This window comes from Apodemus sylvaticus, chromosome 1, assembly GCF_947179515.1.
Source record: "Apodemus sylvaticus chromosome 1, mApoSyl1.1, whole genome shotgun sequence".
Classification (NCBI taxonomy): domain Eukaryota; kingdom Metazoa; phylum Chordata; class Mammalia; order Rodentia; family Muridae; genus Apodemus; species Apodemus sylvaticus.
This window is the reverse complement of record NC_067472.1, coordinates 79,276,138-79,299,606: the sequence shown is the minus strand read 5'-3', so window position 1 is coordinate 79,299,606 and position 23,469 is coordinate 79,276,138. Positions and strand designations below refer to the sequence as shown.

General features: G+C 49.5%; 2 protein-coding genes across 25 annotated transcripts; one reads left to right on the top strand and one right to left on the bottom strand.

Moving 5' to 3' along the window:
• The first annotated feature begins 213 nt into the window (after nt 1-213).
• Tufm (Tu translation elongation factor, mitochondrial) lies at nt 214-3,548 on the top strand. Its single transcript, XM_052199383.1, has 10 exons — nt 214-383; nt 485-679; nt 1,133-1,299; nt 1,527-1,631; nt 1,712-1,876; nt 1,997-2,129; nt 2,213-2,317; nt 2,428-2,579; nt 2,682-2,801; nt 3,206-3,548. Exons 1-10 carry the CDS (start codon nt 341-343, stop codon nt 3,377-3,379), a joined length of 1,359 nt encoding a protein of 452 aa, XP_052055343.1. The 5' UTR covers nt 214-340; the 3' UTR covers nt 3,380-3,548.
• An 897-nt stretch (nt 3,549-4,445) lies between these two features.
• On the bottom strand, nt 4,446-17,059 carry Atxn2l (ataxin 2 like). 24 transcript variants are annotated; one of them, XM_052199210.1, is made up of 24 exons: nt 16,531-17,050; nt 15,071-15,107; nt 14,908-14,964; nt 14,755-14,826; nt 14,379-14,529; nt 13,385-13,509; nt 12,432-12,523; nt 11,570-11,770; nt 10,768-10,943; nt 10,531-10,641; nt 9,372-9,581; nt 9,228-9,299; nt 8,587-8,657; nt 8,123-8,418; nt 7,956-8,025; nt 7,332-7,478; nt 7,166-7,238; nt 6,886-7,076; nt 6,484-6,613; nt 6,270-6,391; nt 5,901-6,113; nt 5,500-5,743; nt 5,190-5,349; nt 4,446-4,955 (listed from the first exon to the last, which is right to left on the bottom strand). In XM_052199210.1, exons 1-23 carry the CDS (start codon nt 16,821-16,823, stop codon nt 5,195-5,197), a joined length of 3,309 nt encoding a protein of 1,102 aa, XP_052055170.1. In that variant the 5' UTR covers nt 16,824-17,050; the 3' UTR covers nt 4,446-4,955; nt 5,190-5,194. The 24 variants fall into 24 exon arrangements, with proteins under 24 accessions (XP_052055170.1, XP_052055176.1, XP_052055240.1 ...); XM_052199216.1 differs by having other exon boundaries at nt 4,446-4,932; XM_052199280.1 differs by having other exon boundaries at nt 5,190-5,226; nt 16,531-17,049.
• Between the last annotated feature and the right edge of the window lie 6,410 nt (nt 17,060-23,469).

The following is a 23,469-nucleotide window of genomic DNA, read 5'->3' as shown; positions in this document are numbered from 1 at the left end:
AGCCCCATGCCCGCTGCCCTGGAAACTACAACACCCATAAGCCTTCGGGGGCGCTCGTGCATTGTGGGGCGCTCCGCATTTTCCGCCTAAAGCGGCCCCTCAGGCTGAACTGTGGAAATTCTCCATCATCCCCCGCGAGATACCAGGAACCGCCTCTTCCGCTCCATGCCCGGATATCAGTGGCTGTGGCCATAGAAACTGTCAGCTAGAGGCTCCCAAACGCCCTGTCCGGACCCTCATTTCCGCAGGAAGTGATCTACAGTTCCAAGTGCCTGTCCTTCCCTGCACGCGCGGGCTCCGGGTTCTTAGTTCTCGGTCCCGGTCGCCGAGTGCTAGCACAATGGCGGCAGCTACTCTATTACGAGCGACGCCCCGCCTCAGCGGTGAGGGGGCGGGTTGGACGCAGGCAGCCTGGAGACCTGAGGGGCGTGGAGGGTAGCTGGGTTCAGATCCACTCCCTGACTCCAAGTACCTTTCCCTGCAGGTCTCTGCGCCAGCCCGACCCCATTTCTGCAAGGTCGGCTGCGGCCGCTGAAGGCCCCGGCATCGCCCTTCTTGTGTCGCGGCCTAGCTGTGGAGGCCAAGAAGACTTACGTTCGCGACAAGCCCCATGTGAATGTGGGGACTATCGGGCATGTAGACCATGGCAAGACCACCCTGACCGCGGCCATCACAAAAAGTGAGTAGGGTTTGGTTGGGGGCATCCAGCAAAGGCCTGTCAGCTGGAAGGGTCAGCACTAGGGAGTAGGGTGGGTGTCTTGTAGTCCGCCGAAGTTTAGCCTGGCGCCAAAAGACACTTCCGACGAGGGGTGGTTTAGAAGATGCAGGAGACAGGTTTCCCTGTACAACAAGAGCTCTATGAGGATTGAAACTGTGAGTGGTTTCTATCTTGTGTGGAGTGGTCTGTAAGGAGATGTTGCCAGTGAAGAAGTTGAAGTGTCTGTGACGAGTAGACACCTTGGGAAATTCTTTCTGTCGCTCACCCTCTTCCAAAGCTACCTTTCCTAGAATTAGGGGTTTCAGAGAGATTTATCCTTCTCGATTGTTTATGTATGAGGGATCCAGGCGTGTGCCCCAGCCTGGTCTGTAGCTCTGAACCTGAGTTGAGAGGTGTGTTCTCTTCCTCCGGTAGTTCTAGCCGAGGGAGGTGGAGCTAAGTTCAAGAAGTACGAGGAGATAGACAATGCCCCAGAGGAGCGAGCTCGGGGTATCACCATCAATGCAGCTCATGTGGAGTATAGCACTGCTGCTCGACACTATGCCCACACAGACTGCCCTGGTCATGCAGATTATGTTAAGGTGAGGGTTGCTGGGGACAGCCAGAACCTGCTTCTGGTCAGTGGAGGTGTGAGGGGAGGAGGTTATAAAGTAGTGGTGGTGTTTGCATACAAAAACAAGGATTTGTGGCCCTAACTGTGGGTGGAGGACATGGCAGAAAGATGGGGATCTTCACAGCTACCTCTAGTTAGATGATGCACGTTGAAGAGGTCCTTGAACCAAGTCTGCCTTCTTCCTCTTCCACCCAGAACATGATCACAGGCACTGCCCCTCTGGATGGCTGCATCCTGGTGGTGGCTGCTAACGATGGCCCCATGCCCCAGACCCGAGAGCACTTACTGCTAGCTAAACAGGTACTGGGGTCTGGGTGGGATGGAAATTAGTGAGAAGTTAGATAACTCAGGATAGTTTCTCAGTTTTTTCTCACCTGCAGATTGGGGTGGAGCATGTTGTGGTGTATGTGAACAAGGCAGATGCTGTCCAGGACTCGGAGATGGTGGAGTTAGTAGAGCTGGAGATCCGAGAGCTGCTCACCGAGTTTGGCTATAAAGGAGAGGAAACCCCAGTCATCGTAGGCTCTGCTCTCTGTGCCCTTGAGGTAAGCACGTTACAGGTTCCTGTTGGTAGAGGATGGGATAGAGCTTTGCTCTGTACCTGCAGACTTAGCATCCTGTGATAGGAGCAGAAGTTTCAGGGTCTTGTCATCTCTCTCCAACAGCAACGTGATCCTGAACTAGGTGTGAAGTCAGTGCAGAAGCTTCTAGACGCTGTGGACACTTACATCCCAGTGCCCACCCGGGACCTGGAGAAGCCCTTCCTGCTCCCTGTAGAGTCAGTTTACTCTATTCCTGGTGAGGCCCGTGCTCACCTACACCCATCCCCATAGGAACCATCTAACCCTGGGTGCCTGATGACCCATCCTGTTTCTTTCCAGGCCGGGGCACAGTGGTGACAGGTACACTAGAGCGTGGCATTTTGAAGAAAGGAGATGAGTGTGAGTTGCTGGGACATAACAAGAATATCCGCACGGTAGTGACAGGTAAAAGATGATTTCAGATCAAGGGCGTGGGCAGAATGATCTTTTCCCATGGAGATCTTATACCTTCGTTTTGCCTCAGACCCCCTTCTCTCCTGTCTTCTTCCTTATAGGCATTGAGATGTTCCACAAGAGCCTGGAGAGGGCTGAGGCAGGGGATAACCTGGGTGCTCTGGTCCGAGGCTTAAAGCGTGAAGATTTGAGGCGTGGCTTGGTCATGGTCAAACCAGGCTCCATCCAACCCCACCAGAAGGTGGAGGCCCAGGTGAGGGCTCTAGGTGATAGTTTGGCAGGGCTGAGCCAAGTTTCCCTTGCATAGAAGGACTTCTGGCCAAGCCATTCCATCTTTACTGCTCCTCTCCTCTAGGTTTATATCCTCAGCAAGGAGGAGGGCGGCCGCCACAAACCCTTTGTATCTCATTTCATGCCTGTCATGTTCTCCCTGACGTGGGACATGGCCTGTCGGGTCATCTTGCCTCCAGGGAAGGTATGTTGGGGCTTGGGGGATATAAAAGGAAAGAACTGGGCTTTGGTGGTCCATGACTTTAATCCCAGCAGTTAGGAGGCAGAGGCTTGTGAATCTCAAGTTCAAGGCCGACCGGTCTGGTCTACACAGCTAAATCCAGGGCAGTTGGATACACAGAGAAATCCTGCCAAACAAACAGATGTGTTTTGTTTAGATTCATGGAACACAAAGGGCTCAGGAAAATCCTGACTAAAACTGCATAATAACCAGATTCCTGATTATGGTCCCTTTCACTTTTTCCATGCTGTCTACATGTGTCTAGAAGCTAGGTGAAAACTTCCCAGATTCTTCAACCTGTTGTGTTTTCCCGCCAGTAGTTGAATGAAAGGTATCCTGATGATTGCCTGTGTTTTTCCTTCTGTTAGGAACTTGCCATGCCTGGAGAGGACTTGAAGCTTACCCTAATCTTGCGGCAGCCCATGATCTTAGAGAAAGGCCAACGTTTCACCTTGAGGGATGGCAACAAGACCATTGGCACTGGACTTGTCACAGACGTACCAGCCATGACCGAGGAGGACAAGAACATCAAATGGAGCTGAGTCTGGACTTCTGTTCTGGTTGTTGAGCTTAAAGCTGCCCTGGTCCATATTCCCACTGTGGACATGAGCTGCACCCAAGCAGAGTATACCTATGGACGTTTCTCCTGCTCAAAGGAATGAATGACCTCCCAGGAGAGGTAGGCAAATAAAACTGTTGATGGAGAACTCAGCCTGTGTCTTGTACCTTCTGTGTAGATGTGGAGGAGCATTGGATTTGGAGTACTGCAGGACCATCTGAGTTTCTCTAGCATCTCATCCTTTTCTGGCATACAGGCCAGACAAGCTCAGACTCAAAGCCATTATCAGTGCTGAGACAACTTGAGAAAAAGTACCCAATTCAGTGAGCTTTGTGCAACTTTCCAGCAAAATACAATTGTTATCCCAGATTGGGAACAAGTTTGGTTATCATTGGGAGTCACCATGAATGGGGCTCAGCTCCGATGCTAATCACTTCTTTGCCCTTCTGTGTCTACTTGTAGCTTTTGTGTTACATTTAATCTGTAGATCTAGTACTTAATACACCTAAGTACAGACTTCACCTTAGCAAATTGCTTGTATTGTGTGCTTGATGGTCAACACCAAGCCAAGACGTTTGAGAGCTGAAGTTCATCTCAGCGGTAGAGCATTTGCTCAGCTTGTATACCTCCTGGGTTCAATTCCTGGCACCAAATATACAACAGCTGCCCCCCAAATCATAGCTAGGCATTATGGCCTATAAGGAGCTGATAGAGACATGAAATTCAGAAATTCAGTACCCTCCAGTTCTGTGTATGTTGAACCTATGGCTTTACAGCTTCCCCCGCTGCTTCCCTCCCTGTACCATCTCCTGAGGGCAGTTTAGAATGTCAACCTTTTTACCTACCTTGTCCCTTCCTCTCACCCAATAGTCAAAAGCCCAGACTCAGGGGGCTTTTTCTGCCCTCAACACAGCACATGTTCTCTGTATTATGGTCCAAAGGTCCTGCAGGCCACTGAGGACTATCCTAGGCTCAAGTTACAAAACTCCAAACTGCCTCCTTATTGAGGGAGGAAAATAGTATTTTTAAGAATCAAACCTATAGGCAGGTTAAGTTAGTTTAAAATTTTATTTTTTTATTATTTTTTTTTATTTTTTATGTAATAAAAAGTAAAAGTCCTTGAGGCATCTGTCTGTCGGGTCTCTCACACAGGACACTCAAGTTAATGGAGAAGAACAGGGGGCCCAAGTCTGAGGTTATAAATAATAGAAAATAAAAGATCTTCCGTCTCCAGCGGGGGATGGGGGTAGATCAGAGGATGGGAGGGGAGGACAAGACTGGGTGGGACCCAGCAGGGGCAGAGCAGGAACCTCCCCCACCCCCGCTGGACACCAGCCCAGCCCACTTGAAGGACCCCTCCCATTCAAGGTGCTTGGCAGGAATTCCCCAACTCCCCAAGGGAAAGGGGTTGGGGGCGAGGCTAGGACTGGTCCCAGCTGCTGGGGGGAAGAGACATAGATCACTCTTCCCTCCACTCATGGAGGTCTCAGGTCGCGGCCAGGACAATCTTCAGTTCCCCGGGGGGTGGAAGGGGAGCTGCTGGGAGGGATGAGATTGAACTGGTTGGAGGGGAAAGAGAGAGAGCAGGAGCATTAGAACCAGAGCAGCTGTCCCTCTGTCAATGCGTCCAGGGGGGGTAAGGGGGTGTGGGGAGGAGCGGCCTCCTCGAGGAGTCTCGGGGCTGTCAGAAGCATAGGTCAATCGTTGTTTCCCAGTAGGCCAGAGCCCTTACTTGGTTGCCCAGCTCAGCCCCCCACGCCCCAGTCTGGCCCTGTCTGCTGCGCTGACCTTACCTCGGCTAAGTCAGGAGACAGTCGGGGTCACTGAGAGCTGGGGAGGCAGTGGGGAGGGGGGCTGCTGGATCACAACTGAGCGAGGACGGAGGGAAGCAAAGGACAGAGCCAGGAGCAAGCCCCTGGCGGCGGCGACTGTGGCTTCTGCCCACCCTACATACTTCACAGACAGGCGTGGGTCGGCGGGCGCCCTCTGGGACAGCCCTGCCTCCAAAGACCCCTCAATCCCCACCCAGAACCCGTGCATCCTGCCCCACCTGCAGCCCCTCAGCTCTTCCATGCCAAATTCCCCCAGCTAACGAGAACTCACGAATCCTGTCATCGGCTCCTCCTGGAAATCCAGGCGCCTGGCCAGGCTGCTCACCTTGGGGGTGTCCGATGTAGGGGTAGGGTGAGGGTGTGGAAGCTGAGAGTGCAGGCACCCCACTCGGGGGCACCGCGCCTTGGGGGGGCCCCCCATGGCCCTGGGGGGGGTGCAGCAGCATCACCTGGGGCGGGTGGGGAGCCCCAGGGTGTGGGGGCGGGGCTGCTGTGACTCCAGTTTGGACATGGGCCTGTAGAAAGAATTAGCTTCAGTGCCCAGCTTGATGAGAGGTTCTGAGATCCCTTACCAATGCAGCACTGTAAAGTGGAACAGGTACCACTACAAGTACCCTACAACAGCTCATCCTCTGGCAAAGGTACAGAAGCCATAAACCCCTGGGTTCCTACCTGGGTAACATGGGCCATGTTGGTGAAGCCGTGGGGCAGCTGCTGGTGGGGGTGGATGGCATACACAGCAGCTGGCTGGGGGAAGCTGCTTTGAGGGGACTGGGCAGAAGGTCCCGGTGGTAGAGAAGGTGGCGTGCCTGTTAGGGCCCCTGGATGGTACAGATTCTGCTGCGGCTGTCCACTGCCCAGGTGAGGGGCCTGCCCCGCCTGGTGCTGCCAGAGTAGAAGTGAGGTATGAGTGCCACCCGTTCCGCTATGCAGGCAAACCACAGGCTCATGCCATTTCTCTGCTCTTCTCAAGCCCTCTTCCAGCCACCCATTCCGGTTCAACCACTCAGACCTCCCAACCCACCCCCACATTACAGGCACCTGAACGGGACTGGGGGCCGCATGCTGGGATTGTGGCTGGCTCCCAGTAGGTGTGGTGGCCGGTTGCGGCTGGTGGCCATGGAGCTGCGTGGCATGGTGTGGGTAGGATTGGTGAACAGTGGCTGCAGCAGGAAAGAAGGAAGACCCAGTGCTGAGCACACTAAATTGATAGCGGTACACACATCCCGGTGACAAAGTAGACAGCACGACTCACCATAGAGGGCTTGGGGAGTAGGCTGCTCTGCAGAAGGGTACTGAGGAGTGGAGGATGACACGATGGCCTGGGGATGGCTTCCCGATGTCAACATTCGTGGATTGCTTTGAAGCATAGGGGCAAACACCGGCTGGGGAACAAACAAAGCAAAATGCTAAGTAAACCTGCCTGAAATGTCCTGTCAACTTGTGTGTGCATAGATAGCAGCATGAGCCTCCACGGTCATCTTAAAGACAGTAACCACCTTAACTCAGAGGGAAAAACTGAGAGCAGAGGTACAATGTCCTGTTACACGAGTTATATCTTACACAACCAAATCAACACTGCCAATTCCACAGCCAGCCACCACTACTCAGAATAGCACTGCTCCCTCACTCAGGTTGAAATTCAGGTGTTCTGTACCTGTGAAGGGTAGTGTGCCATGGGCTGCATCATGGCAGGCTGGCCTGGGAACTGCTGGGGGTTGTAGGGGATGTAGGAGGAGTAAGGTGTGGCAGCCACCAGGGGTGGGCCAGCAGCAGCAGCAGCGGCCTGCATCATCGGAGGGGCTGAGGCTGGTTGGTGTTGGTCAGAGCGCTGAGGGGGGAGTGAGCCTGTGGGTGGAGAGGAACAGTGCGAAGCTCAAGCTTCGTTTGCCAAGAGGCACTAGACAGTCCCAACTCTTCTTCCCAACCCTGCTCACCTTTTGCACCCCGGTACTTGCCCTGCTGCCCAGGCACCGAATTGGATACAGGATATGGATACATCTGAGGCGCCTAAGAAAGACCTGGGGCTCAGCAGGTGCTCATCGACACTAAACCAGCCTGAGCCGGACAATCAGCACCTTCCTTGGGCTTAGTCTCTCCTACCTGTACAGCTGGTCCCATGTGGATCTGAGGTATATATGAGATGTACTGGGGACTGTAGAGCCCACTCTGGCCTGCTGTCAGCACCGGTATAGAAGGTGTTGAATGAGTACGGGGCCCTGGTGAAGTCGGAGTACTGGTAGATTTGTTCTGTTAAGAGTCAAGAGGAGACAATTTTATTTCTGTAATCCCATTTCAGTCTTTTTAAACCCATGTTTGCCAAATATATCCTACACTTTTTCCTAAGAGCTTTATAGCAAATCATGAAATGGGCATTCTCAATTTAAGAAAGCTCTCAGTGGTTGTCTGAAACCTAGAAGCCTCATTAGAGCACAACAGTTAAAGCCATGCCAGTTGATTCCTTGAAGCTCATAGTCCTAACCCTCACACACTCGACACACCAAACAGTAAGAAATAACCAAAGCAACAGTGAGAATAACAAGCAGCTTCAGCACTCAACCCTGGAGATGTATCCCTGCTTTCCCCCAAGCAGTCCAATTGCTCCTGTCCAGACTGACAGTGCCACCTCACACTATAGGACAGCAGGCTATCATGACAATCAAGTGTTCTCCTGTTCCCCTCAAGGACACCCAAATCTACACAAAATCACAAACAGTCCCAGCTTACCACAGACAGCAGAGGCTTTGCTGGATTGAACTCCTTGGCATTGGGGTTCAAAGTAGACTTCTTTACTTGTCTGTAACACAAAGTAAAAGTAAACCAGCTCTTGAGTCACGCCCTTCACCAGCTGGTAAGCACCAAGGATCCTCACACCATCCACTGCCACTACTTACTCAGTAACAGGGCCCTCGTCTTTGTCATCTCCCTTGATGAGGCCCACTGGAGGACTGCCAGTTTGACTGGGGCAAGGTGCTGGGAGCTGCTCTGGCCCCTCAACCCCTCCTACTGCTGCCAGGGGCACTTTGTCTTCCTTATCCAATATGGATTCTGTCTTGGAGGAGACTGGGGATCCCATGGGATCTGAAGTCAATAGACCATCCACCTCTTTCTCCTTTCCTTTGGCCTCTTCTTTCAGGATCCGGGAAGGAAATGGATCCAGGCCCGTCTCAGGGGAACTACTAGGTTGAAGCTGGGAGGAGAAATAATTCATGTTTCACAGTGTCCACTCTAGCCCCAGGCTTTTACCTCCTACAATCACTCTTGCTGACTCATGTCATTCCCATTCACTTGGCCTTTGCCTCTACACATCCCTCAGGCTGCTTAAACCCCAGCTCCTGAAGTTTAAGGCTTCACTCACCTTAAACTGGGCCCCAAATTTCCTCAGTTCTTCCAACTGAAATCGTTTTTGTTCATTCTGAAGGCCAGGGACTGAGAAAACAGTGAAATGAGAAAACACACATTTTTCCCCCTGAAGATTCACACAAGGCTAGTCAGTAGTCCAGAACAAGAAACCAAAGAATGAGCTGTTGAGAATCTTAAGGCCGGGCGTGGTAGTCCACGCCTTTAATCCCAGCACTTGGGGGAGGCAGAGGCAGGCGGATTTCTGAGTTTGAGGCCAGCCTGGTCTACAGCAGGACAGCCAGGGCTACACAGAGAAACACGGTCTTGAAAAACCAAAAGATAAATGATGGCTGGAGAGATAGATGTCTCAGCAATTAAGAGCACTGACTGCTCTTCTAGAGATTCTGAGTTCAATTCCCAGCAACCACACAGTGGCTCACAACCATCTGTAATGGTATCTGATGCCCTCTTCTGGTGTGTCTGAAGACAGCTACAGTGTACTCATATACATAAATCTTTAAAAGAAAAAAAATCCAAGGGCAGATGGGCACTGCTTTTAAGTCACAATGAATTTCCAAAGGGAAACACTCCCTCCTCAAGTAAATGGGACCACAGAGTAAAATTGCCTTAAAAAAAAGCCTTTGAAGAAAAGCTCACCTTTCCCAGCTATGCGGGCCAGCTCTTGGGCTTCCAAACTCCTACTGGGCTCCTTGGTTGGGAGTTCTTTTACTGAAGAAAGAGAGACAGTAAGATCCTGCTCAAATCATATTCATAGTTCAAGCATTTACAACTGGTTCTCACCATCTGTAGGGGCCAGGGAGAGTTTTGGAGATGCCGGGGAAAGAGAGCCTGCTCCAGGATCTACAACTGATGATGTCACAGGGATAGAGGCAGAGGACGCCACTGCAGAACCAATGGGAGCCTCAGGACAGGAAGCTGAGACTGGGGCAGGGGCAGCAGATTTGGGAGACCGTGGAGGATACATCCGGCCCACTGGAAGAAAAGGGAGAGCTACACAATGGTTAGTGCTGGCCAGAAAGTAGTACATATATAGGGGGAAACCCAAAGAAAATTTAAAGCTTTTTTATACCAAGGGCCACAATTCCCTGTGTTAATAAGACCAGGGCAAGTAAGTAACAAAAGCAGGCAAATGGTTTCACTGGGTATTACAAAAAGGCGGGAAATGCTATAGCTTCTACTCTTAAAATGTTGGGGGAAAAAAAAATCTCAACAAAACACCTGACAATCAGCTACAACCCATGAACTAACAGGTTAGAACCCAGGAAGACTAAAAAGTTCTTTCTCAACAAGATTAAATTAAATCCAGCTGAATGCTTTTAAGCCCAGCACTTGGGAGGCAGAGGAGGTGTATCTTTAAGTTCGAGGCTAGCATGGTCTACAGAGTTCCAGGCCAGGCAGGGTTACACAAAGAAACTTTGACTTTAAAAAGACAGACAAAAAAGCCAGGTGGTGGTGGCGCACACCTGTAATCCCAGCACTCCGGGAGGCAGAGGCAGGCAGATTTCTGAATTCGAGGCCAGCCTGGTCTACAGAGTGAGCTCCAGGACAGCCAGGGCTATACAGAGAAACCCTGTCTCGAAAAAGCCAAAAAAAAAGAATCCAGGAGTCATAGATGACATTGTTTAATCCCAGCACTCCGGGAGGCAGAGGCAGGCAGATTTCTGAATTCGAGGCCAGCCTGGTCTACAGAGTGAGTTCCAGGACAGCCAGGGCTATACAGAGAAACCCTGTCTCAAAAAAAACAAAACAAAACAAAAAAACAACAACAACAACAAAAAAAACAAATCCAAAAAACAAAAACAAAACAGGAAAAATCCAAGCCCCGCCCCCCATCACCAGGCATCCACAAACCATCATCTCCCAACATCTCAACAACTTGACCCATTTACTACTGCCTACTCCACAAACTACCCAAGCCCGTAGTCAGCCTCCTCTCTACCTGCAGATGCTGGAGGAACAGAAGCTTCTCCAGAAGGCCTATTGTTGGGTGAAGATAAGGTCTTGGCACCTCTCAGAGGCCGCTGTGCCTTGGGGGACATGCGGGAAGGACCTGTGTTTTTAAATGTGAAGAAAAAAAAACGTGCTCATTACAAGAATCCAATACTTCATCCTGGTAACCACTTAATATCCTATTAACCACCCTTTCCACTTTCTTCTACCACAAGTTATAACCTACCTCCATTGATACCACGTGCCTCAGACCCAGGGCCAGGACTGCTGTTGTCAAGATGGTGAGGGCCACGCGGTGGCAAAGAGCTGAGGCCAGGCCGCCCTCCTCGAGAACTGCTGCATCGAACGCCTCCCCGGGGACCTTCCCGAACTCGCTGAGGCAGAGGGATATACTTCCCCTCCCTGGGGAAAGACTTAAGTAAGAACAGAAGAGCCCCAAATCCACACATTTTAACACTCAACCCCCACACCCAACTCCAGTGGTCATCATCACACTGTCACAATCGAAGGTAGCTAATGGGTTATGATATATTATTCTCCACCCACACCTAAGAGGTCAAGGGTGTCAGTTTTTTACCATTCTTCACTTCTCAGAAAGGCCAAGGGGACACTTGAGACGCTGAGCATAGACAACTCCATTTTGTGATGGATGAAACAGCACACACAAATACATTTTTTTTTTTTTTTTGGAGACAGGGTTTCTCTGTGTAGCCCTGGCTGTCCTGGAACTCACTCAGGCTGGCCTTGAACTCAGAAATCCGCCTGCCTCTGCCTCCCAGAGTGCTGGGATTACAGGCGTGCGCCACCACCGCCCGGCACACAAATACATTTTAAAAAACCCTGTAAGCTTTACTTTTGCTGCAAACTGCCAACTTTCTAGGGTTCAATCTAAGCCTCAAAACTGGGAACCCACTAGGTATTAACCTACACTCAGTAAAGTGAAATTTAACAATTGTATACAAAAAATCCTGGCCCAGGCCAAAACCTTACTGTAAGCCCCAATTAGTCTTGGCTGCCCTAATAGTTACCTGGACACCAAGCTGGGGCTCTCCCGCCCAGACCCCTGTCGCTGAACAGCGCTGTGCTTCTCCTCCTCTGTTCGCCCATCGTCATTTTCCATGGCAATCCGTAGACGGTATTGAGGGCTAGACTCAATCTCTCGAGCCAACTGGGCCGCCCGAAGCTCCCGCTGCCGAAACTCTTCCGAGTTGTCCTTTTCTAAGGGAACCCTGAGAGCGCACCAACATAAATCACCATCCCAGTGAGAGGAAAAAAATAAGAAGATATCCCTGTAACTACATGACCAGTTCAAGTCAGTGGCATTCCAGCTAATAATACTTCAAGGTTTTTGTTTTTTTTAGTAGCATTAAAGGCTGAACCCAGGGCCTTATAAATGCTAGACAAGTGCTCCACTACTGATCTTACTCCCAATTCAGTCAGTATATATTCAAGAGGCAGCTGCCGAATCCTAGGCAAAGCACCAGGACATGCTCTCAATCTGATTTTTTTTTGGGGGGGTTGGGGGGGAGGTTCAGATTAGGTCAGACTGGCCAGCAGCAAGCACACTCCCACACAGTTTTCGCCTTTCCGGCAGTAGAACTACAAGGCTGACCATCATACTCATCTTTTTAAAGGGTTGTTGGGGACAAAACCCAGGTCCTTATGCTCATATAATACATACTTTATAACTGAGCTACAATTCCAGATTAACATAGGTTATTTCTATCCACAAGAAAGCAATTCAACAGGCAAACCAGGAGGAAGGACTACTTATAAACCAAGAAAAACACTATATAACAACTATTTCATTCAGAGGTCTGCCTTACTAAATAGTAAGCCCTACACACCAGCCACCCAACTTCACCACCCTCAAACTTCCAAAAAGCTTACGTGTAAGAAGATAGACTGCTGTCATAGGTGGTCTTCACTCCATAGTTCTCCTCATTAAATTTGAACATCTCATTGGGATCCCATCCATTGGACTAGGAGAAAAAGAATGTTTAGAACTCAGCAAGAAAAGGAAAAATGGCATGCTGTTTCCTCTCCATCACATTAAAAGCTTGAACTCCTGTACAAACTGAACACACTGACATGCATTCAGTTACAAGATTTGATTCTGAGAAATAGTCTCCAATTGCAAGGAAGAAGCCAGGACTGCCCTGAGCCCTCGGTCCTCTAGCCTCCACACCCTAAACTCTGCAACTGCAGGTGCTCATGGCTATTTACATGAGTTGGCTTTAAAAAAAAAAAAAAAAAAAACTCACCCCCCCCCCTTTTCCTTTATATCTTGTGGATCTGCTCCTATGGTAGAGTAGGTACGTGAGAGTCTGAGGATGATCTGCAACAATCTGTTTCTTTTTTATCACCTGGCTTAGTGGTAGGCACCTTTATTGCTGACCTACCTTGTCAGCCTAATTTCTAAGTTTAAATTATTGAAGAGGCAGAGTTTACGGACCTACACAATAGTTATCTTATGCACCATTTCTCTCCGCTGCTTTTCTTTAAAGACAGACTTTTTGTTATATAGTCCAGATTGTCCAGTACCTCACAATTCTTCTGCCTCAACTTCCCCAAAGCTGGATTAAAGGTATGGGTTATACCATGCCCAACTTAAACTTTTTACTACAATAACAAGTGCTGGCATGGAGAAATGCTAATGGTTTTCAATACAAAGGATGGGAAAACTGACTGCTTTTTTTTCTACCTAAGAAAAGACCTCAAAACAAAAATAAACAACACTCTCCTCCAAACACAAACACACCCCAACAAAAAATGACTGTTCACACCAACAACTCATGTTAACCACACCTGAGCCCGCCTGTCCTCAGGAACTGAGAACATACCATATCGGATTCCAGATCGTAGTCATCACTGTTGCTGTCACCACCCTCCCAACGCTGAAGCACCTTCTCTTTGTGTTCTCCATTCACCTTAGAGTTCATGGCAATGGCTGAGTCAGTGAACTTGTCTGTTGGCAGAGGAGAGAAGAGTTAGGTGATGTGCCTGCTTCTCATCCTCACTCCTGACCCCATGTAGTTTAACAAAATGAAATTAAGAAACACCAGATTTGGTGCTGTTGAGATGGCTGAGTGCTTAAGAGCACTGACTGCTCTTCCAAAGGTCCGGAGTTCAAATCCCAGCAACCACATGGTGGCTCACAACCATCCGCAATGAAATCTGATACCCTGTTCTGGTGTGTACACCAGAAGACAGCTACAGTGTAGTTACATATAGTAAATAAATCTTTTAAAAAGAAAAAAGAAGAAATACCAGATTTAGTTTTATGGGAGCAGGCAGGATTATTGAAACAGATCTATCTAGATGGGGTGGTAAATGCTGGTAATGCCAGCACTCAGAAGCAGAGGCAATTTGACCTCTGTGAATCTAAGGAGGCTAGCCATATATACTAAGACCCATCCTCAACAAAAAACAAAAAGCCCCCCAATCTAATAATCCTAAAGCTAAAGTTGAAAACACGAAAGCAGGAATACCTATACCACTAGTCACATTCCCTGGACTCTATTAGGAATCAAGCTATGTTTTCAGGAAGAACTCAAGTCATCTCTACTGAAGAAGGTACTAAAAAAAGAGAAATCAATGTGTTCAACCTGCGGGTTTTCTCTACTCATTTTTCCCCCCCTTTTTTTTCTGGTTGTTTGAGACAGGACTTCTCTGTATAGTCCTGGCTGTCCTAGAACTTACTCTGTAGACCAGGCTGGCCTCAAACTAAGAAATCCGCCTCTGCCTCCCAAGTGGGATTAAAGGTGTGCGTGTGTGCATGCATCACCATTGCCCAGCCTTTATTCAGTTTCTTGACACAACAGTACAGAATAATACCTTTAGTAGCATAATTGAAGTCAACATTTCGGAAGTGGACAAGCAGAACATCACTTGGTTTAAACACCATGGTGTCCACAATGTCTTCCCGCCGAGGCCCACCTGCCGGCTCCGATGCTTTCCGATGTACTGCGTCTACTGCCAGTTCGAACTGTAAAAGCCCATTCCCAACATTCCAGGGTCAGTACCAGAATGAGGAAAAGATGGCTTCTCTTAAAGCTGTCTAGTCTTTCAACGTCAAATTCTCATGTTGCCCTGCATTTCTCAATGTCAACCAGAGAACTTAGCAAAAGCCTCAAAACTGCCTACTGTCACCCAACACACACCCTCAATTTCACTCTCCTACAGTTTCAGACACTAATTTAAGTACACTGACCTTTGAGCTCAGAGTCTTGAAAATGCCCTCATAAGTGGTGCCGTTTTTCACCTTTACGTCACAAGTAGAACCCTAGCAAAGTGAAAGATTAAATCACCTTAAGAAACTGAAACAGCATATTCCTCAGACACCCAGGTTAAAGCTCTCACGTACCACTACAGCTGTCAGGAAATGCAGCATCCTGGAATTGTTATAGACACCTTCAAACACCTATCACACGAGAAAAAATAAAGGGCAGCAGGTGAATACTCTTTCTTCCCAGACTGTCCCATACTGTCTTCTGAGTGTCTTTACAGGAGGAAAAAAAAGCACTCACGGGTGACTGTGGGGGTCCCTTTCCGGTGGTCTGTCCCCTGTTAAGAGAGAGAAACAGTTTTAATTAACGGTGAACCCTAGAACAACGTACCATGTCAACTTGCTGATTTAGGCTACGGACTGATTAGCAAGACTTTTCAGATTCTCACATTAAAGAGGAAAGTAGGCATTAATTGCTAAAACATTTTCTCCAAATTCAGGATTTTAAAGGAGCCAACAAAAAACTCAATAGCTGTCAAATGGTCTTAACAGCCAATGCAATACAACCTGACTCTTCCAACAAACGACTCACTGCTATAGTATTAAACCAACAGCCTAATTCCGTTGTCAAGGTGAAAGCTTGGGCATCCCAAATGCAGCACTACTAAGCTTAGACACATTACCTCCCAAAGGAAAAAAAGCACTTTCAAGAGCCTTGGATTCCAAATCCCAGGACGGGCATATTCTCCACACCCCACCCTTTCGCCCTCATTATTTTCATTCAGCATGTTACCCACAATGAAGGGATCCCCAAACGCCAGGTAACACTGCTCCTCGACGGCTGATGTAACCGGCAGTTGAGGAGGGCGAGGAGGGGGCCGTTGGCGGGGCTGGGGGGACCGCGCAGCCGCAAAAACCATCCACCGGGATGCCTCGCCCGGTCTGCGCCTGCGCACTAAAGCCTATAGCTTTCCACCACCCGCTCTAGAACAGAAGCCACCGCGCCTGCGTCTAGTGCCTCTCTCTATCGCATTGACACATCGAGAAAACTGAGGCACCCACTCCTCATTCACCAACACCAGACACCCCTAAACCCTCCAAGCAACCCCTCCCTCCTCCGCCTCTGCTCTACGTGTTACCGGGACAAGCCAATGCCCGAGTCATAAGACAGCATCCGCGCGCACGCACGGGCTGGGAGCGCGCGCGCAGGAGCTTCCCAGCCTGCAGTCTTCCCAGTAGCCGCTGCTTCCGCGCCCCCGCCCACCCCGTTCCCCTCTTACTGGCTACACCGGGAAGAGGAGGGAACAATCTGCTCCCAAGTCCCTCCCTCTCCATTGGTCAAACTGTGGGCCGCGCGCCCCCCCTCTATTGGCTACAGCCGGGGACCCCTTCATGCAGCTGACTCCCCATTGGCTGAAACCGGGGACCGCGAGATCCTTCGTGGTAATGGAGCCGGGGACCCCATCACCTCCTCAACCCCCCCAACACCCTTTTCCGACGGAGCTGGCGGGACGCGCCCCGCCTCCCCTCAGGGCCCAGACCCCAAGAGGTGACTAGGCCCAGAGAGCCGAGCACTGTCCCCAGGTTCCTGGAGACCGCCCAGAGATCTTTCTCTCCGACCTGCTGGCTCGAGGGTCTGCCCCCTCCTTCACGGGGTTCTGAGCCCCAAGAGCCCCTCAACAGCGCCAAGCCCGGGCGCGCCTCCGCCAAAGCCGAGTCGCTGCCTCCTGGGCTCTCCCCAGCCAGAAGTCCCGTCCTCACCTGACGCTGCCGATAGCCACTGCCCCTGGCCTTTCTTGAAGCTGCGGTGGCGCTGGCGCCGCTAAGATGCTTTCGGCTCCGCGACGGAGCCCGCTGCCGACAGCGGCTGCAGGCCCTAGGCACGGAGAGACCGCTGCGGGAGGCCCCGGGGGAGCCGCGGTGGCGGGCAGCGGCCCCGGGAGGCCGCCGTTGGGAGGGCTGGTCCCGCCGGGTGGCCGGCGAGTCACGGCCTGTTGCGTGGGGGGCGGCTGCTGTGGTTGGGAGGTCTGTTGTGGCGGCTGAGGCTTCAACATGATGGCAGCGTCCGGAAGAGAAATAAGAGGGAAGGGAAAGAGGGCCTGGGGCTGGGCCCCTGCTGGAGAGCGCGGGAAGCGAGAGGGATCGTCAAGCAGGGGACCCGCCGTTGGCGGGCGGGGGGAGCCCCGCGGTGTCAGGGGTGGATCGAGAAGACGGCGGCGCGAGGAAGCGCCGCGAGGCGGAAGGGGAGGGGGGATCTCGCGGGCCGGTGGATAGCGAGAGGGCGCGAGCCGGCCTGGCGCGCGTGCGCGTCGCTGGAGAAGGAGAGGGAGGAGCGCGGGCGGGCGGAAGCGCCAGCGGGGGAGGGGCGCGGGGAGCGCCGCCAGGCGGTTAGCTCCGGAAAGGAGAAAAGGCTCGAGTTGTGGTTCTGACCGGCCTAGCCCTTGGGGCGGAAAAGGAGCAGAGCCGCGCAGGCGCTGAGAGCACCTCTAGGTTCCGAGCCACCTTAAATGCTGGCGGCTGCGGTTGCTTCACAACGAGTGTGGGAGGGGCCAAAGCCGGGAAGGGGAAGTGCCGGCGAACCTGCCCCTCCCACGCCGGCAGCGTAACGTCAGAAAGTCTCCGCAGTGGTGTGAGGAGTCACTTCTTAGCGTGAGGTTCTTCCGCCACTCGATGACCGGTGGGCGGAGTCTCGGGGACAAAAAAAAAAAAAAAATCCCTAGGATGGGAAAAACCTAGTGCAGCTTAACTTAAGGCAGGTGGGTTTTTAAAGGTGCTGTTTTCCATCTTACCTACTTTAAAATATTAGTGAGCATTAGAATGACTGCTTTGAGAGTCTGTGCATCCTAATAAATGTGCCCAATTCTCAATTGAAATCCAGTGATTGTTCTTTCTGGGATAGCGAACCCCTGAACAGTAGCAATACAGACCCGCCTGAAGGCTAGACTTTCTAAGAGTATATTACAGAATCCAGCCCAGGCTGCGTAGCAAGACACTGTTAGAAAAATGGTGGTATGGGCCTGGTGAGATGGCTCAGTGCTTAAGAGCACTGACTGCTCTTCCAAAGGTCCTGAGTTCAAATCCCAGCAACCACATGGTGGCTCACAACCATCCATAATGAGATCTGATGCTCTCTTCTGGTGTGTCTGAAGACAGCTACAGTGTATTTACATATAACAATCTAAAAGAAAATAAAGTGGTAGTACAGTGCTTGCCTATTAAGGCAGACCTCATTCAAAATTAGGGCAGCTGTGGTGATTCAAAACTTTAATCACGGCCATAGAAGGGAGGGTAGGAGGATCAGAAATTTGAGGCTATCCTGGATTATATAATAAATTCCAGGTCAGCTGGGCAGACCCTGTTTCAAAAGGATTCCATGCTTTGGGCACAAGGGTAACTAAGCCACTCAAAGCTCAAGCTAGTGGAAGATTTGACCAGAGGTACCTGGTAAAACACAGAGAACAGGAAAGTGGGTATCTATTCAGATGGAATAGATCTGACATGACATACTACAAAAAAATGGAGCTTGGATGGAGCCCAAAAGTCTCACTATAGCTCTGGCTAGCTTTGAATTCCCTGTGTAGACCAGGATGGTCTGAGACTAACAGAGGTCTGTCTGTTTACCTCCAGAGTGCTAGGATTAAGACATACATCATCACACCCAGGCTTTGTCGTGGACTGTTAGCCTAAAATCCCATTATTGCTGAACATAATCCAAAAATTAAACCTAGGATTGGGTGGGCACTATGAAACTGAATATAGCTTTGCAGATGAGTACAAATTTACACTTTAGATTAATAACCCATTGGAGGCAGAAAAATGGAATTAATTTAAGGTCATCCTCACACATTTAACTTGAGGCCAGTGGGTCTGGTGAGACTCAGCATATACTTCCTAAAACGTGGGGGGAGGGGGGAGTTAAATAGATCATTTGTAAATAGATCATTTGGTAGCAGTGTACAAAATAAAAATGTGTGTGTGTATGTTTGCCTTGCAGGTATGTTGGTGTACTGTGTAGACTGTGTGTGTGTGTGTGTGTGTGTGTGTGTGTGTTGGCTTCAAAGGCCTGAAGCAGGTATCAGGTCCCCTGGGACTGGAGTTAACAGTCAAGCGGCCATGTGGTTGGGTTGCTGAGAATCAAAGCCAAATCCTCTGGAACTGAACCATCTCTCCAGCTCCCAGATTTTTAAGATTTTTAATGCTTGAGTGCATTATGTACACAATATAGGTTGCTAGTGGAAGACTGACTTCCAGGCAGTTAGGATGATAGTCTTAAAGCCCACACCCGAAGTGACTCACCTATCCCAACAGGGCCATACCTCCAGAGAGTGCCACTCTGTGGGCCAAGCATATTCAAACCATGACAAATGTGTATTGTTCCCAAGGACCTGGGTTCAATTCCCAGAACCTACGTCAGGCAGCTCATAATTGCCTGCAACTCAAGCTCCAGAGGGTTTACTGCCTGTTTTCTATAGGTACCTACAAACTTGACATCAACTCACAAGATACACACACACACACACAATTGAAAATATCTTTAAGGAAAAAACCTTCAGTTTCTTTGATATGTTAAGCAAACAGGACCCACACTCTCCATTTACGGCCTGCCTGTTGTTCCCCATGAGCATTTGCATTTGAAATCTGATTCTTTTACATTTGAGACAGGGCCTGGTGCTCCACTTGCTCCAGACCTGGTAAAACCTGGTAAGAGACTAAGGCTGGACCACTTCTATCTCCAAGGACACACTTCTTTCCACTCTGTTCTGATGCCCTCCTTGGACCATACCCAGGCCTTTGGGAAGGAAATATCACTCAGGCTGTGTGATAAGTGGTTTAGCTAAGATTGTCTTGTCTAGATGCTTGTCTTAGGTGAGGCATGTGGCCTCACTGTACTTGATTGCTGGGATTGGTGGTCAGACACAATTTTTAAACAGCCGGTGGGTGCCCAGTGCCCTTGTGGTTGTGCCTAGTCTCATCCTGTGGCCTCCAGTGGTCTTGAACACTCCGTTTTATTTACCCTTATTTTATGTCTGTGAGATTTTTATCTGTGTGTTTCTGTGTGTACTGCATACACCTGTAATGCCTTCAGAGGCCAGAAGAGGGTGTCATATCTCCTAGGACTGTGATTGCAAGCTGTTGTGAGTTACCATATGGGTGCTGAGAATAAACCTGGTTTCCTTGTCAAGCATTCTCAACAGCTGATCCATCTCTCTAATCCCTTTATCCCCTTCCCCCACACCCTTTAAGCCAGCATCTTGCTGTGTAACCTAGGATACCCTGGAGCTCTCAGAGATCTGCCTGCTCTTGTCTCCTAGGAGATGGGATATGTGCTTCTTATCCCAGCCCTCAGGAGATGATCTCTGTGCGTTCCAGGCCATTCACGATACATAGCAAGACCCTGTCAAAAACAAAAAGTAACTGAAATAAAGAGAAACTTCCCAACTTGGAGGAGGGAAGATTTTGTATGTCAAATACCACATTTCTGCAACCGACCAATGGGAGACTTTTGGGCTGGGTAAGCTCTGAGGTCTGTTGCTGTCCTACATCAGGTAGATTGGAACTCTGCAACAGTGTACTGCTCTTAAACATCTTTGGACCAGCCTGGCGATGGTGGTGTACGCCTGTAATCCCAGCACTCTGGGAGGCAGAGGCAGGCAGATTTCTGAGTTTGAGGCCAGCCTGGTCTACAGAGTAAGTTCCAGGACAGCCAGGGTTATACAGAGAAACCCTGTCTCGAAAAAAACCAAATCAAAAAGAAAAAGAAAAGAAAAAAAACATCTTTGAACCAACACTGGCAGCAAGAACTATCTGAGTCCTCACTGGAAAAGGATAGGAACACCCCAATTCCACTTATGCCACCACAAGGGCACTGGGCACCGGCTGTTCAAAAATTGTGCTTGACCAGCAATCCCAGCAACCAAGCACAGTGAGGTCATATGCTGCACCTAAGACAAAGAGAGCAGCATCTAGACAAGACAATCTTAGCTAAACCACTTATCACACAGCTTGAGTGATAGTTCCTTCCTAAAGGCCTGGGAAGCACCTTTCTTGAGTAGTTTCTCCACTTCCTTTCCAAAGGAAGGTTCTGACTCTGTTTCTTTCCCAGTAGACATCCAGGTTCAGTCTCCATAGTTACAACCCATGGGGCAAGCTTTGAGAGAAACAGCAGATGACTTCTTTTTTTTTTTTAATTATTTATTTATTTTATGTATGTGAATACACTGTCACTGTATTCATGCACACCAGAAGAGGGCATCAGATCTCATTATAGATGGTTGTGAGCCTCCATGTGGTTGCTGAGAATTGAACTCAGGACCTCTAGAAGAGCAGCCAGTACTCTTGACCACTGAGTCATCTCGCCAGCCCAGCAGATGACTTCTTAATTTGTTTTAACTTTTATTATTGTATGTTGCCCTCCTGTTTCTTATTTCTTTGTGGCAGGTTCTCACTGTGTGTCCTGGCCTTGCACTCTTAATGCTCCTACCTCAGCCTCCCAAGTACTGGGATTGCAGTTGCTTGCATAGTTGAGGGTTCTGGTAGTTGACACTTTAACAACTTCCCTACCCATCTATTTCCACTCTGTTCCCTGAGATTCTTCAGACTCTCAGAAGTTACATCAGCTTTTTCTGGCACCATCCATCAAGTTGTGATTCACATTATACGGGAACCTGACGCTTCTCAGCCTTTGTTACCCTCTTCTCCACTCGTTCTGTAAACACAGCCTCAAGGTCGATCTCAGTGCTTCCAGAAATTCCAACAAAGTCCTGAAATAGCAATTGACCAGGAAACAGAAAAGGATGAAATGCAAGAATTTAAAAATTGCAAGGAAGGGGCTGGTGAGATGGCTCAGTGGTTAAGAGCACCAACTGCTTTTCCGAAGGTCATAAGTTCAAATCCCAGCAACCACATGGTGGCCCACAACCATCCATAAAGAAAAACAGAACCTATGGGGAGGGAGAAAGGGAAGTGGGGTGGGCGGGAATCTCAAGGAAGGCTGGGAGGTAGTGGTGCATGCCTTGAATCCCAGCACTTGCGAGGCAGAGGCAGGCAGACCTCAGCGAGTTCAAGGCCAGCCTGGTCTTGAACAGAGCTAGTTCCAGGACAGCCAGAGCTACACAAAGAAACCCCATCCTGCAAAACAAAGCAAAAATATTTATTTACTTTGTTCAGTATATATGCATTGGTGTTTTGCATGCATGTATGTCTGTGTGAGGGTAAGCTGCCAGTTGAGTTCTGGGAATTGAGCATAGGTTCTCTACCGCTGAAACATCTCTCTAGCCCTCATCCGAAACTCTGGAGGCTGAGGCAGTAAGATTGAGAGTTCAAAGCTAGCCAGTTTGTAGTGGTAACACTCTAATCCCAGCACTTGGGAGGCAGAGGCAAGCAGATCTCTCTGAGTTCAAGGCCCTGGTCTACAGAATGAGTTTCAGGACAGCTGGGACTAAACAATGAGACTTTGTCTCGGGAAAACAAAAACAAGAACTGGGGAGGTGATTCAGTTGCACAGCGTTTGCCCACCATATTAAGGCTCTGGGTTTTCTCACCAGCACTGCAGATGATTGACAGATCAAAAGACAAGATACATAAAGAGTTTTACGCATAAAAATCTGAGGTTGGTGTTGTAAGAAAATGCTTCAGATATCATTTCTAACCTTTCCATCTGTGTCTTTTTAAAAAGTCCTTTTTTATGTGCTTGGGTTTAGCACCATGTATGTGCCTGGAGTGCCAGCAGAGGGCATCAGATCTCTTGAGACTGGAGTTGCAGATGCCTGTGGGCAGCTGTGTGTATATGAGAGTTAAACCTGGGTCCTTTAGAAAATTAGCAAGTGCTGTTAGTCACTAATCCTCTCTCCTGCCCCCTCATCCATATCTGGACTGGCCAAAACACGAATGTTCCCTGTCCGATCACTCCAGTGAAAAACAGCCTGGGACCAGGCAGTGGTGGTGCACGCCTGTAATCCCAGCACTTGGGAGGCAGAGGCAGGCGGATTTCTGAGTTTAAGGCCAGCCTGGTCTACAGAGTGAGTCCCAGGACAACCAGGACTGTTCAGAGAAACCTGGTCTCCAAAAAACCAAACCAAAACAAAAGAAGGAGGAGGAAGAGGAGGAGGAGGAAAAAAGAAAAGAAAAACAGCCTGTGTAATCTCAGAAACACCCCCAGACTTAGTGTGAAACCCTACTATGAAAACCTGTAAACCCACTATGTCATGAAGAACCCACACTTAATCCTTTATTTTTTTGGTTTGTTTGGCTGGGTTTTATTGTTCTTATTGTTGTTATTCTTATTGTTGTTGCATACCTTAAATCTAAACACTTGGAAGGCAGAGGCAGGTGGATCTCTGTTAAGTTGCAGGCTAGCCTGGTCTCTTAATTGGCAAGATCTAGGCTGGTCAGGGCTACAGTGTGAGACCTCCTCTCAAAAGAGGAAAAACCATTTTTTTGAGCTGTTCTGTAGACCAGGCTGGCCACAAACTGCCTCCCAAGAGCTGGGATTACAGGAATGTACCACCACTGCCCAGCAATAAATAAATAAATAAATAAATAAATAAATAAATAGGGCTGGAGAGATGGCTCAGTGGTTAAGAGCACTGACTGCTCTTCCGAAAGTCCTGAGTTCAAATTCCAGCAACCACATGGTGGCTCACAACCATTCATAATGAGATCTGATGCCCTCTTGTGTGTCTGAAGACAGCAACAGTGTAC